The sequence below is a fragment of the Temnothorax curvispinosus genome, unplaced genomic scaffold (genome assembly GCF_003070985.1).
Source record: "Temnothorax curvispinosus isolate PA1 unplaced genomic scaffold, ASM307098v1 QBEX01003210.1, whole genome shotgun sequence".
NCBI classification, from domain to species: Eukaryota; Metazoa; Arthropoda; class Insecta; order Hymenoptera; family Formicidae; genus Temnothorax; species Temnothorax curvispinosus.
This window is the reverse complement of record NW_020212990.1, coordinates 238,924-250,437: the sequence shown is the minus strand read 5'-3', so window position 1 is coordinate 250,437 and position 11,514 is coordinate 238,924. Positions and strand designations below refer to the sequence as shown.

At 37.0% G+C, this 11,514-nt stretch overlaps 3 protein-coding genes across 5 annotated transcripts; 2 read left to right on the top strand and 1 right to left on the bottom strand.

Moving 5' to 3' along the window:
• The first annotated feature begins 423 nt into the window (after positions 1-423).
• Positions 424-2,148, top strand: LOC112452313 (U6 snRNA phosphodiesterase). Of its 2 annotated transcripts, none has more exons than XM_025012441.1 (4): positions 424-634; positions 1,068-1,210; positions 1,345-1,679; positions 1,870-2,148. In XM_025012441.1, exons 1-4 carry the CDS (start codon positions 603-605, stop codon positions 2,056-2,058), a joined length of 699 nt encoding a protein of 232 aa, XP_024868209.1. In that variant the 5' UTR covers positions 424-602; the 3' UTR covers positions 2,059-2,148. The 2 variants fall into 2 exon arrangements, with proteins under 2 accessions (XP_024868209.1, XP_024868208.1); XM_025012440.1 differs by having other exon boundaries at positions 424-642.
• Positions 2,149-2,237: 89 nt separating this feature from the next.
• On the bottom strand, positions 2,238-7,410 carry LOC112452312 (tonsoku-like protein). 2 transcript variants are annotated; one of them, XM_025012438.1, is made up of 4 exons: positions 7,347-7,410; positions 6,701-6,950; positions 6,272-6,572; positions 2,238-6,196 (listed from the first exon to the last, which is right to left on the bottom strand). In XM_025012438.1, exon 4 carries the CDS (start codon positions 6,142-6,144, stop codon positions 2,380-2,382), a length of 3,765 nt encoding a protein of 1,254 aa, XP_024868206.1. In that variant the 5' UTR covers positions 6,145-6,196; positions 6,272-6,572; positions 6,701-6,950; positions 7,347-7,410; the 3' UTR covers positions 2,238-2,379. The 2 variants fall into 2 exon arrangements, with proteins under 2 accessions (XP_024868206.1, XP_024868207.1); XM_025012439.1 differs by having other exon boundaries at positions 6,299-6,572.
• Positions 7,411-7,486: 76 nt separating this feature from the next.
• On the top strand, positions 7,487-10,664 carry LOC112452307 (TATA-box-binding protein). The gene is made up of 6 exons (XM_025012433.1): positions 7,487-7,751; positions 7,966-8,380; positions 8,599-8,729; positions 8,799-9,042; positions 9,209-9,407; positions 9,588-10,664. The coding sequence occupies exons 2-6, from the start codon at positions 8,114-8,116 to the stop codon at positions 9,662-9,664; spliced, it is 918 nt and encodes a 305-aa protein (XP_024868201.1). The 5' UTR covers positions 7,487-7,751; positions 7,966-8,113; the 3' UTR covers positions 9,665-10,664.
• Positions 10,665-11,514: the final 850 nt, after the last annotated feature.

Here is an 11,514-nt window from a genome sequence, read left to right as displayed (position 1 = left end):
GCCAAGGCACGAGTGACCCGACGTTACAAGCGAAGGGTTAACAATTTTAAAATTTCTCTTGAACAACTTTAAAACATTACAATATATTATCTCTAATCTAAATAATAAGATATCACGATACCCACTATATATTTTGTTTTGAATACTTATTTTGCTAATTATTGATACTTTAATTACGTTTTGATAAATTCAAAATATTCCAATTACTTTAAAATATATATATCTCTATCTATAATAAACTTATCTCATTTTTAATTAATCATTTCTTCTTAATATATTTTATATTTTTTGAACACGTCAGGTAGTTTCGCCATATTTGGTCTTAATGACGCTAGCCAATCAGTACAAAGCTAAGGATGACCAGACTTTTGATGCAGAAGTAGCGCATCTACAAACGCACAATCCTTTGTTGTCAAACTTTGATGTAAACTGTACACATAACCTTTCGGCATAACCGTTAAACCGTTTCTTCGTTGTATTTCTGTTCTATTTTGTAACAGAAGTGAAAATAGATATTTAATGTTGAATATAAAAGTTATTAACAAGTATGGCCGGTTTGCATTTAATACAGACATACTCTTCCGACTCAGACGAAGACCAGCATGATGAGAAGGGAAAAGATGATCATAAAATTGTAAACAAGTACATGAATTACATTACTTATTCTGGATTACAATATTTAATAACCGTTACTTTTTTCTGAAAGCTCTTTTTTTTCACGACAAAAAACAATGCTTGGAATAATCATGAAAGTTCTACAATTCTTAAATTTGAGTTTGGTGAGGTTAAAGCACTTTGTTTACATGTATTTAATGATAACAGACCTTTCTTTTAGCTGATCTTCTTGCACAATTCATCTTTCCTCTTTTTCTTTTCAACAAAGAAATTTAGCTAAAAGAACAGGCCTAATATGCTTTGTTGATATAATTATTAACAGACAATTTAAAATTGATTATGTAGAATATGTAAAAGTTACGCTTTCTTTAAATATTGATACATATGCAAGAACGAAAAATAATATTGCATACATATATATTTTTGGTTAAATGTTTTGGATAAATTTGCAGGCTAGTCTTACCTGAAAGTATTTTATCATGGAAAGGAGTTACGTATAATGAAGAAGTGGTCGATGATCCACTGGATCACGACGGACGGACACGAAGCTTTAAACATGAGCGTGGTAATTGGGCAACTCTGATTTACATAAACTGTAAGCATTTCGATTTCACACACAAGATATCGTTATTAATTTGCATTCTGTATTAAGTAGCAGAGATCAAGAAGTCTTTGCTTAATATTAAATAATCAATATCAGGATTAATAAAAAGATCAAATTGATTTCAGATACACCCAGTGATTGTCTCGACACTTGGATGAACTCTGTGTTAGATAAACTGCCTGTCCAAGGCAATGTCATATCTAGTCCACATATTAGTCTCAGCCGTACATTGATTTTAAAGTTCCATTGGATTGAATCGTTCGTCGAAGGCATGAAGCTGTTGTGTCGTAGATCTAATAAATTTGCCATTCAACTCACGGACGTAAGAGTATACTGCAATGAAGAGAAAACTCGCACATTCCTCGGAATTTATTGTCAGGATGAAAATGGAATGTTGAAGTGCCTAACTGAAGCTCTTGACAATTTATTAGCTGGATATCAGTTGCCGTCGTTTTATAAGGTACTTTCGTTATGAAATGCATCACATATGTTATGAAATAGGTAACAGATTTTATAATTTGCATTTGTAAAAGATTCTTCAGTCGTTGCATGATCACTTCAGAAATATGAAATATATGAATCATGACTTAATATGATCACAATAAAAGATCAGGACACATAAGTATAATATATATATTTCTTATATACAGGATACTTCATATCACATTAGTTTCTTCTGGTGCCTTGGAGACAAGCGAGCTTATTTAAAAGAAATTCTGCCGTCTCTCACTAGCAGTTTAAATGATTTTCTAGTAGAAAATATGGAAGACGCTTACGTGCATGTCAATGAGATACAATGCAAAATTGGAAATAAATGTTATAACTTTGAACTAAAATAACAAATTGTATAAACTCGGCTATAAAATCTATCTTGGGAAATTGTACAGCGTTTATTATCACAAAGTAAAACTGTCAATTGCTTCTCTCAATTGATTGAACCTATCAATTTTTTACAGAGCTTTAAAAAAATCGTAAAGAAACTTATTTAATAACTTACAAATTGTAATAGTATTGCTCTTATGAATATCGTATTGTGATATAAATTATTTTGGTTTAAAAGCAAATCTACACGTTTGTAGGATATATATATATTTTTTAATAAATTATTTCTCGCATATAACTATTATACATATATACAAAATATTATTTTCCATAGAAAATTATATTGGTTTAAAAATCGCCAAGTTGTGAGGCAATTTCGTTACAATACCTGCACGTCGCCACAATTTAATCCACGAATCACAAAAATTAGGCTCTATGCTAGCCAGTAACGTACAAACTTCAGGATTTTGTATGACCAATCCAGCCTCTGGATTACTCGCGATAGTTTTACAGCCACTAACATCGATGTAATTTAACGTGGGCTGACGACTCAACAACGCGTTTATTGACAATACAGATACATTTATGTTCCCACTAAGTATTAATTTTAACAGTCTAGGTAATTGTCTTAGGATGATCTTTACGTCAGAGTCCGTTACATCGCAGAACGAAAGATCTAGCGATTCTAAGCTCTGTGACAGAGCTACGTTGTCTAAACTTAGGATAAAGCGATTGGAAGACAGAATATTAGATAAATTCAAATCAAACAGTTGCCTGCTCAGGAAAGAAGTCGCTGCGTCGCGATTTAATTCATTCCACGAGATATCGCAGCTCGTCAGATTGGGATTGTCGAGCGGAAGATAAAAATCCTCCAGCATACAGTAACGTAAGTTAAGGGTTTGCAGGTATCTCAAGGGTGCAATTAGCTTTCGGAGGATGCCATGGCTCTCGGACCTCAACGGATTATAACTCAGATCTAGAACTCTTAACTGTGAAGGCAACGAGCTTACTTGGCGTAAACAGGCGAAGTCAATGTCACAGCCTTTTAAATAGAGCTCCTGCAGAGACGACAGATTCGAGAGACATCGATGTAAGTGTGTTCCCGCTGTCAGTAGCACAGTGCCAGACAGTTGTAACAGCTTGATATTCTTTTCGTACTCTAAGGTTTTTAACAACGGTACAAGTAATTGTTTATCGATATCGTCAGGTTTCACACGAAATACCGATGTATTTTCGCAGGATTTCAAGCACTTCAACATGACCTCGCAAGGGGCCGAATTATGAGTGGAACAGATGGTCTTGTATCGCTCGACGATGGGTGGGACCTGCAGCTCGGCTATCTCGCATTCCAATTTGCCGTTCTCTCTCGCGATTTTCAGAATGCTCTCCTTCGTTACGACAGTCCCATTTGTGGGCTGCAACAGCAGTTTAACTGTACAACCGGTCTCGTCGTAGAACATGCGTTCGGTAGTACTTTTGATGCATGTCAGAAACTCCGTCTCGTCCTCGCAAACCACTACTTTTAGATCGAACACTCTTTCTTTGACAGACATACGTAAATGTACGTGTTCTTTGTCATGCTGTTTCGAGCTTGTTGTGGTACGCGGAGGTGATTGCGGATGAGCCACTGGGGATGGCGTGCGTGACACGGTGAATCCACTTGAGATCAAGGACGTCTGTCGTTTTCTCCTGCTTCTTTTAGATTTTTCGAATGATTGACAAATTTCAACGACAGAATCATCGTCGCTGTCTTCGCTCGTACTGAAATCGTCCTTACTTTGACACGAACCGTTCAGTTTCATTCTTTTAGCAGCGTTCTCCATATTTCCGTCAGAAGACTTCCGTTTGATCGTGGTGGTGTAATTGTTTGGCGTAGACTTTGGCGTAGACTTTCTTCTCGTCGTACCTCCGATATCGTCTTCAAGCCAATCGTCGACAAGAACTTGTTCCTCGTTCACTAAAGGCGCGACCGCATCGTTGCTACCTTTAAACGCACTACCAGTGTTAATTTTATTGAAGCATCGCAAGCTCGCTATTGTTCTCTTATAAACTTCACCGGCGGATATTTCTCGAACCTCGAGTGTCTCGGACGACGCGGACCTTCTGTCCAGTATACGAACGTCGTCGGATCTCTTCCTTTTCTTCTTTACCGGAATAACAGCCGAAAGCTTTTTATACATCGTTTCGTACTCGACTAAATCCTCGGGACTTAAATCTTTCACGCGATCCCTCCAATCTTCCAGGCAATCCAGCACCGTATCGCCGTCGTGGGTCTTAAGCGTTACGGTCGCTCCGTGTTGCATCAAGAGCTGCATCATCGAGAAGTGTCCGCAATACGCGGCGTCGTGAAGCGGCGTTATGCCTTTGCAGGACGTACCGCCTGGATCGTTGACGCTCGCGCCGTGCTTCAGAAGCAGCTCCGCGATGTCCACGTAACCGTGATTAGCCGCCTCGTGAAGCGGTGTCCAACCGCAGTGATCTCGGATGTTCGTGGGATGACCGGACGACAAGAGCCTCTCGACGACATCGATGTCGCCGTTGATGCACGCCACGTGCAGCCGCGTTTCACCCTTCTCGTTCCTCTTGATCGCGGACGACGTTCCTCTCTTCGATCTTCTCCTGGTGCCGACCGTCCTCTTGGCGCTCTCCTCGAGTTCCAGATCAGACAGATCCTCTAGACAAATATCCGCGCCAATTCTATCGTTTTCCTCGGACGATATCTCGCTCTCCGTATCGCTCAGTACGTCCAATGTTAATCCCGCTTTCCGTTTTGTAGCCTCTGCCTCGTCGAATTGGCCTAGGCTTTCCAGATAACTGACGAGTTCTCTTATAGCAGACTTTTGTAGTTTAACATCATCGCTTTCGTTCGCCGAGCTCAATGCCGTAGTGTAACATTCGCGAACATCTGTGTCAGCGGCATTCGTCGTTGTTAATAAATCTGCTAGAAACAGCGCCGACCTGCATTTCTCTCGAGGACTGGTGCAGAGCTCCAGTTCCCTCCGCGCGAAGGGCAACGCTTCTTCGTATCGTCCCGCATCTTTGAGCGTTTGAGCCAAGCTCATCAAAGAGATACCTATTTGTTCGCCCGTTTCCTCCGCGCAGGTCAACATGTGTCGATAATATTCCACACCTTTGCCGAAGCATTGCGCGGCAACCGCCGCATCACCTAAAGTCTCGTACAATTTCTGCTTAGCCTGGACATCCGTCTCGACAAGAAGACCGTTTTCCGCACGGCATATAGTTACAATAATCCTTAAATATCTTTCTACCTGATGATTAATGTCTTTCGGCAATCCGCTGCTCGTATATAGCGAAACTAAAACTTTACGCGTTTCAATCCACTGTCCAGTTCGCATGAACAATTCGGCCTTTATTATTTTCGCTTCGGCTCTCAGACGTGCGTCGTTTACGGTGGCTGCGGTGTCGATGTAACTTAACGCCAGCTCCAAATTGCTCTGTCGCTCGTATATAGCCGCCAGAGAAATACACGTTCGATGCAGATCTTCCTGGAAGTTGTTGGACACGCACAACGCGGTCGCTTGCTCGATCAGGCTGATCGCCTCCTGCGTCTCTTTCTGCGCTTCCAGCGTTAATCCTAAATTGAGCAGCAGCCTCGCTCGCATCAACGTTCTCTCTTCCAGCTTGATTTCGGTGGCTGTTAATTTGTCGCACAGCTCCATACTCCGTACATAAGCCATCTTCGCGTTTGCCAAAGCCTCGTTATGCTTCTGCGTCTTGCCGATTAAAGTTTCCGCCTGACAGAAGTAAGTTCTGCCCAAGGTGGCGAATGCCCGCTGCTCCTCTATCAAGTTTCCCATGTCCTTGGCGCCTTCCAAGTGTAGATTCTGGTGTATCAAAGCCTGTTCGTAATCTCCCAAACTCGCGTAAACCTCTCCGATCATTCTGTGGGCAATCGCACATCTCAGCTTGTCTCGCAGTTCCTCGCAGACCCTCAGCTGCTCCGTGTACTCCAGCAGAGCTTCCTCCGGCCGTTCGTTCTCGAAGTACATGTCCCCCAGGGTATTCGTGATCTCGGCCAACTGGCGAAGATTGTTGTCGCGTTTGGCATGCTGCTTCTTCTTAATGAGCTTATCGATGTTCATTTCGACAATTTTTTCTTAGGTACATATAAAACGTCTTATTTTCCTCAAAGCCCTACAAAATATAGGACAGTTAATTTAATTGAAAAAAAAAAAAAAAATATCTGACGAGCATTTGAGATATCGTCACCTGTAGCTACGATGAAGATGTACGTACTTATCCTTTTGGTACGCAGAAAGATCTCAAAAGTAAATTAATCGCTCGATATTGCAGGGAGTATAATAAATCTTTTACGAATAACAAACTATTTTTGCGAATAAGAAATATATTTCAGAGGTTTTCTACAAAGCTGCCGAATCTGTCATGCCGAGATATCGCCTCGTGATGTTTTGGCGCCATTTTGAGCGTTCCAAAACCCATCGGATTTGATCGAGACCTCTCTCGGAAAACAATCGACTTGCCACGCGAGAAACTTCTGCGCTAGGAGAGGCTGGAACATAAACGAATATAACCAATAAACTTGCGCATTGGCGGCAGCGGTTAAAAATGACTGCGTTTACACGGCCCGATTTATTTTTCGGGATCAATATTTGACATTTCTTTGATTAAATTTATTACTTGCTCCTTGTTCATCGTCTTCTCTCTTCAATAACCATTTTTCGCCGAGCCAGAAATCTTCGTTTCCTTTGTTTTTTCTCTTTCCTTTCTTTCTCCTTAAATTCTAATAATAAGTAAAGTAAAAAAGCTTTAAGTAATTGTCGACGACGCAATTCCTTATGCCAGCCTAACTGCGGAGTTCTTTGCCATTGTTTAACTTTTAAAATTATTAAACATAATAGCATTTCCAGTTTTTTCATGTTAACTTCCTCTGGAATAAATAAAAATATTTATTAAAAGATTTATTAATCTGAATAAAATATTTATGTTACAATGCAAAGTGTAATATAATCTTATCATGTTTTCATATAAATATTTAGTACAATTTTATATTTTCACAAAAAATTAAAACAACAAAATTACACTAAAATAATATTTCTTTTGCTCAATTTATATTATCCTTTTATTTCCTTTATTTCGTTCCACTTTACTGAACAAACAGAGATAATTCTAACCTAAGTTTTGCAATAATTTTGAGTTATATCTTTGTTTTTCCGCAAAATATACTTCATGGAATTGTGTCCCATTTATTAGAGATAGATATTTTCTTATAATATTAATTATTCCTATAAACTATAATTAGCAAAATATAATTTTTAATATTTACGTATTTCCGTTTTTCCCGATAGAAGAAGAAACGATCGAAGAAGTCGAAGAAACAAATCGTGTCTCTTGTCAATCTCCGTTTCAATTGTTTCAAACGGTGCCGATGACAGAGCCATCTGTAGTGCACGAGTTTCGTGCTTTAGGGAAGTGTCTGTTGTAAACCTTGGTTGTAAACAACACGCTGCAAGACTGCACACGCATGCACGGGAGTATGAAGATTAATTAACGTGTAGTTTGAGTTGGATTTATGAGACAAAGTTTCCCTCGAAAACGAATCGTTTCTTCGCGATTTGATCGATTTCCCTGTATCTAGCCTTAAACTTGGCGAAGTCACGGGTCGACGAGGAGAAGGGCGAGAGTTTGCCAAGTTTCGCGCGTTGAAACTTCCAGGCGATATCGTGGCAAGGTAAATATTTTCAGAGTATAATGAAACGAACGTCTCACCGGACAATCAGTGCCAGATTTTTTTAAATCGAGGATGAAGTTACCACAGATATCAGGATCAGAGTATCCGTCCAACTTTTCGCTTAAATAGGTTTTTTTTTCTATGACAATTGTATTTTGTGTCTCGTACGAAAGGTAGAAATCTCTTGTTAATTAATAATTGATTATGATTTCAGGTTGAAACTCATCGCTGATTAAAATAGATTAGCGATTGTTTCACGAAGATGCGAGCATAACCTCAAGGATCCCGTCTCTTTTGTACTTCCAATATAAGATTCGTCCGTAAACGGTGTCAGTCGTGCGTATATTTCCTAAGGATTAAAAATGGATCAGATGCTTCCGAGTCCTGGCTTCAGCATACCAAGCATTGGTACACCTCTGCATCAACCAGAGGAGGATCAACAGATCCTGCCGAATGCTCTGCAGCAGCAGCAACAGTCGCAGCAGTTCCAGCTGCAGCAACTGCATTCGATGAGTCCCAATATGCAAAGCGGTATGCTGATGATAACGACGCCGCAAAAGAACATGCACACGTATGCTCCAACTCCAGCGTTTGCGACGCCACAGAGTCTTATGCAGCCACAAACGCCGGTAATTCAAAATTGAATTTACTTATGCTAGAACTTGAGACTCAAGATATTATTAGTATAAATTCTGAATGTCGTTTACACAATTAAAAAAGTTGAGCATTAAAGAGAGCTTGGGAACATATAACTGAAAAAGATACAATTAAGAGATATAGCGTTCTAAATATATTATATTGTATTTATTTCATTGTTTTAATATTACTTTTTTCTTGTATTCTTCAGCAAAATATGATGTCTCCGATAGTACCACAAAATAATCAAATAGCACCGCCATCGATAGGTCCTGCGACCCCAGGGCCAATGACACCAATGACCCCAGCTTCCGCCGACCCTGGAATATTGCCACAGTTGCAGTAAGTTTGTAAAGAAATTCGATATAATATCACGTGCGCCTCCCATTCATAATTTTTGCTTTATTTTAGGAATATCGTGTCTACCGTTAATTTAAATTGCAAGCTTGACCTGAAGAAAATAGCGCTTCATGCTAGAAACGCTGAGTATAATCCAAAAAGGTTTGCGGCTGTTATCATGCGAATAAGAGAACCAAGAACCACCGCGCTGATATTCAGTAGCGGCAAAATGGTGTGTACCGGTGCCAAGAGTGAAGGAGATTCACGTCTTGCTGCGAGAAAGTACGCAAGGATTATCCAGAAGTTAGGTTTTCCTGTAAGTATCGTCTCAATCCGCCTCTCATTAAAATACAAAATAATTTATTTTTCGCAATGCAGTTTTCTTTTAAATGTAGTACTGTTTATCGATAAGATATTTAATAATGATATAAATCTGTTGTTCTTCATTTATTGATATTACGATTTGATTTAATTTAATTTAGGCCAAGTTCCTAGATTTTAAAATCCAAAATATGGTCGGCAGCTGTGATGTTAAGTTTCCAATTAGATTAGAGGGTTTAGTGCTTTCTCACGGACAATTTTCATCGTACGAACCAGAACTATTTCCAGGTCTAATATATAGGATGGTCAAACCTCGAATTGTACTGCTCATATTCGTCTCAGGGAAAGTAGTATTGACAGGTGAGTGTGCTCTGTTATACATTTTATAGTAGTACGTGTGCAAAACATTTCCGGAATATAGTACAGAGTCCTGATTTTTTACAATTTGCAAACTTAAAAATCCAGATCTGCATAAAAGATTGAACATTTGATTACACGTTTGTGCTCGAATACTTATTACATATTTATATATGTCGTCAGGTGCCAAGGTACGCAAGGAAATTTATGAAGCCTTTGACAACATCTATCCAATACTGAAGAGCTTTAAAAAGCAGTGATTCTACGTAGTCTTTTTTTATAATTTAATAATTTGTTTCCAACCAAATTTATTTCTAATAGAGTATATTTTGTAATATAAAATCACATGGATGAGCAAACCATTACGTTTAATACTGTCGTTGAGTTGCATAGTGTTGTTGATCATCTCTTTGATTATTCAATGTACAAAATGTCTCACAATGATTGGATATTCCTACCACAGATCTGTTCAAGTCTACACGAAATCGATTTTCAATTAAACTTGATACATATTATTTTTTTTTTTTAATGAGCATAAATAGATATTTTTGTTAACCAAACTTCGAGAGAAAAGATAGATGAAAAAATATTCCGTCCTTCATTTACGTTTTCTTGACTTTACTTCAAAATATATTTTTTTACATGAATCTTAGTTACAAATATGAATGAATGTTAGAGATTAAGAATATATAGATTATTATATATATTGAAATAAATTTTTCAATATTAAAGAGAGATTGTCTTCAAATTGACTAAAGAAACTGTGTTTAAAAGAATATCCAGTGATTTCAGGACATAATGCATAAACCAATTGTCTCGTAGATTAAATATGATTTATAAAATGTCTGTTTTCGTCTCTTTATAGAAAATATTAATTTTTTCGATGTGTAAAAAGCAAACAGTGCGAAGGTACAACTTGTGCAATCTTGCAATGGTTTTGTTTCCATTTGCTAAACCAGTCAATTGATTAGTTGATGACAACAGAAATTCTAAAAGTACATATATAAATTAAATGTAACCAGAAGTTTCTGAACCTTCCCTTTTTGCCTTCCTTAAAGATAATGCATGTAATAATGCATATAATTCTGTAATTTATAAAATAGTGTCTTCTAGTGATGCAGTGCCTCGATTAAGATTACGCGAGTAATCAATGTGTATGCTTTATCACAATTTTAACTCTTAACAGATACTATGAATTTTCTTAAACAACATCACTAAAAATATCACCATAATTGTGTAACAGAAAAAAATCTGAAAAATGGAATGAGACTTATTGATTGTATAGTTCGTAATGTGATTATAATATATGATTCATAACTTATAATCAATAAATCTTTTAATTTGAATTTCAATGTAATACAGGATCGTGCGTATTATAAATAGGTACTTTTAAAGAAAATTTATAGTACCTGTTGAGAGTTAATTATTATCATGCATGTACTTGGAAAATTTATTGTACACCATCGAATAATTTTCTACTGTTTAAATGCCTGGTTAAATGTTTATTAAAATTAATATACAAGTATTTCCTTTTTTTTAAACAACGCATTATACTCAATATATACCTCTCTAATGTTTTCTCACCAAAATCATTTATTTTTCCATAAAAGTTATTCGTTCTATCGAATAGTTATTAAAATATAAATAATTTACTTGTGTAGTAGAATTACACAACAAGGGCTCATCGAATTAAAATTTCCAATTTTTGACAAAGATATTTGGAAAAAAGTAACATTTTTTGCTACTTTTAAATACTTACAGAACATATTTAACTTACTAGAGGCTTAATATTTTTGTAAATCCATTTTGAATGGGGTTCCAATGTATATATAAGAAAAAAAAACTCACTCAATTAGTTTTTCAAATACATAAGCTAGAATTTGTATGATCATTAGTATTATATTTAAAGATATTATTTGTTGCACATAGCATATGTTTCATAGTAATAAAATTATATACAATAAAAATACTTATTCTTGTTCTTTGATAGACACAATAAAATGTTCGATAGAAAATCTAAAAATATATCTAATAAATAAGTGAATTACTATCTATTTTATATGTACAATACACTTAATTATTGTAGAAATAATAAGTACCAGTCCCGCAA

Bases quoted from the DNA above. Each gene is read 5' to 3' on its own strand.
- LOC112452312 (XM_025012438.1), bottom strand. From the start codon at position 6,144: ATGAACATCGATAAGCTCATTAAGAAGAAGCAGCATGCCAAACGCGAC.
- LOC112452313 (XM_025012440.1), top strand. From the start codon at position 548: ATGGCCGGTTTGCATTTAATACAGACATACTCTTCCGACTCAGACGAA. The intron at 1,211-1,344 runs GTAAGCATTTCG...AATTGATTTCAG, and splicing joins AACTCTGATTTACATAAACT to ATACACCCAGTGATTGTCTC. The intron at 1,680-1,869 runs GTACTTTCGTTA...TCTTATATACAG, and splicing joins AGTTGCCGTCGTTTTATAAG to GATACTTCATATCACATTAG.
- LOC112452307 (XM_025012433.1), top strand. From the start codon at position 8,114: ATGGATCAGATGCTTCCGAGTCCTGGCTTCAGCATACCAAGCATTGGT. The intron at 8,730-8,798 runs GTAAGTTTGTAA...GCTTTATTTTAG, and splicing joins GGAATATTGCCACAGTTGCA to GAATATCGTGTCTACCGTTA. The intron at 9,408-9,587 runs GTGAGTGTGCTC...ATATGTCGTCAG, and splicing joins AGGGAAAGTAGTATTGACAG to GTGCCAAGGTACGCAAGGAA.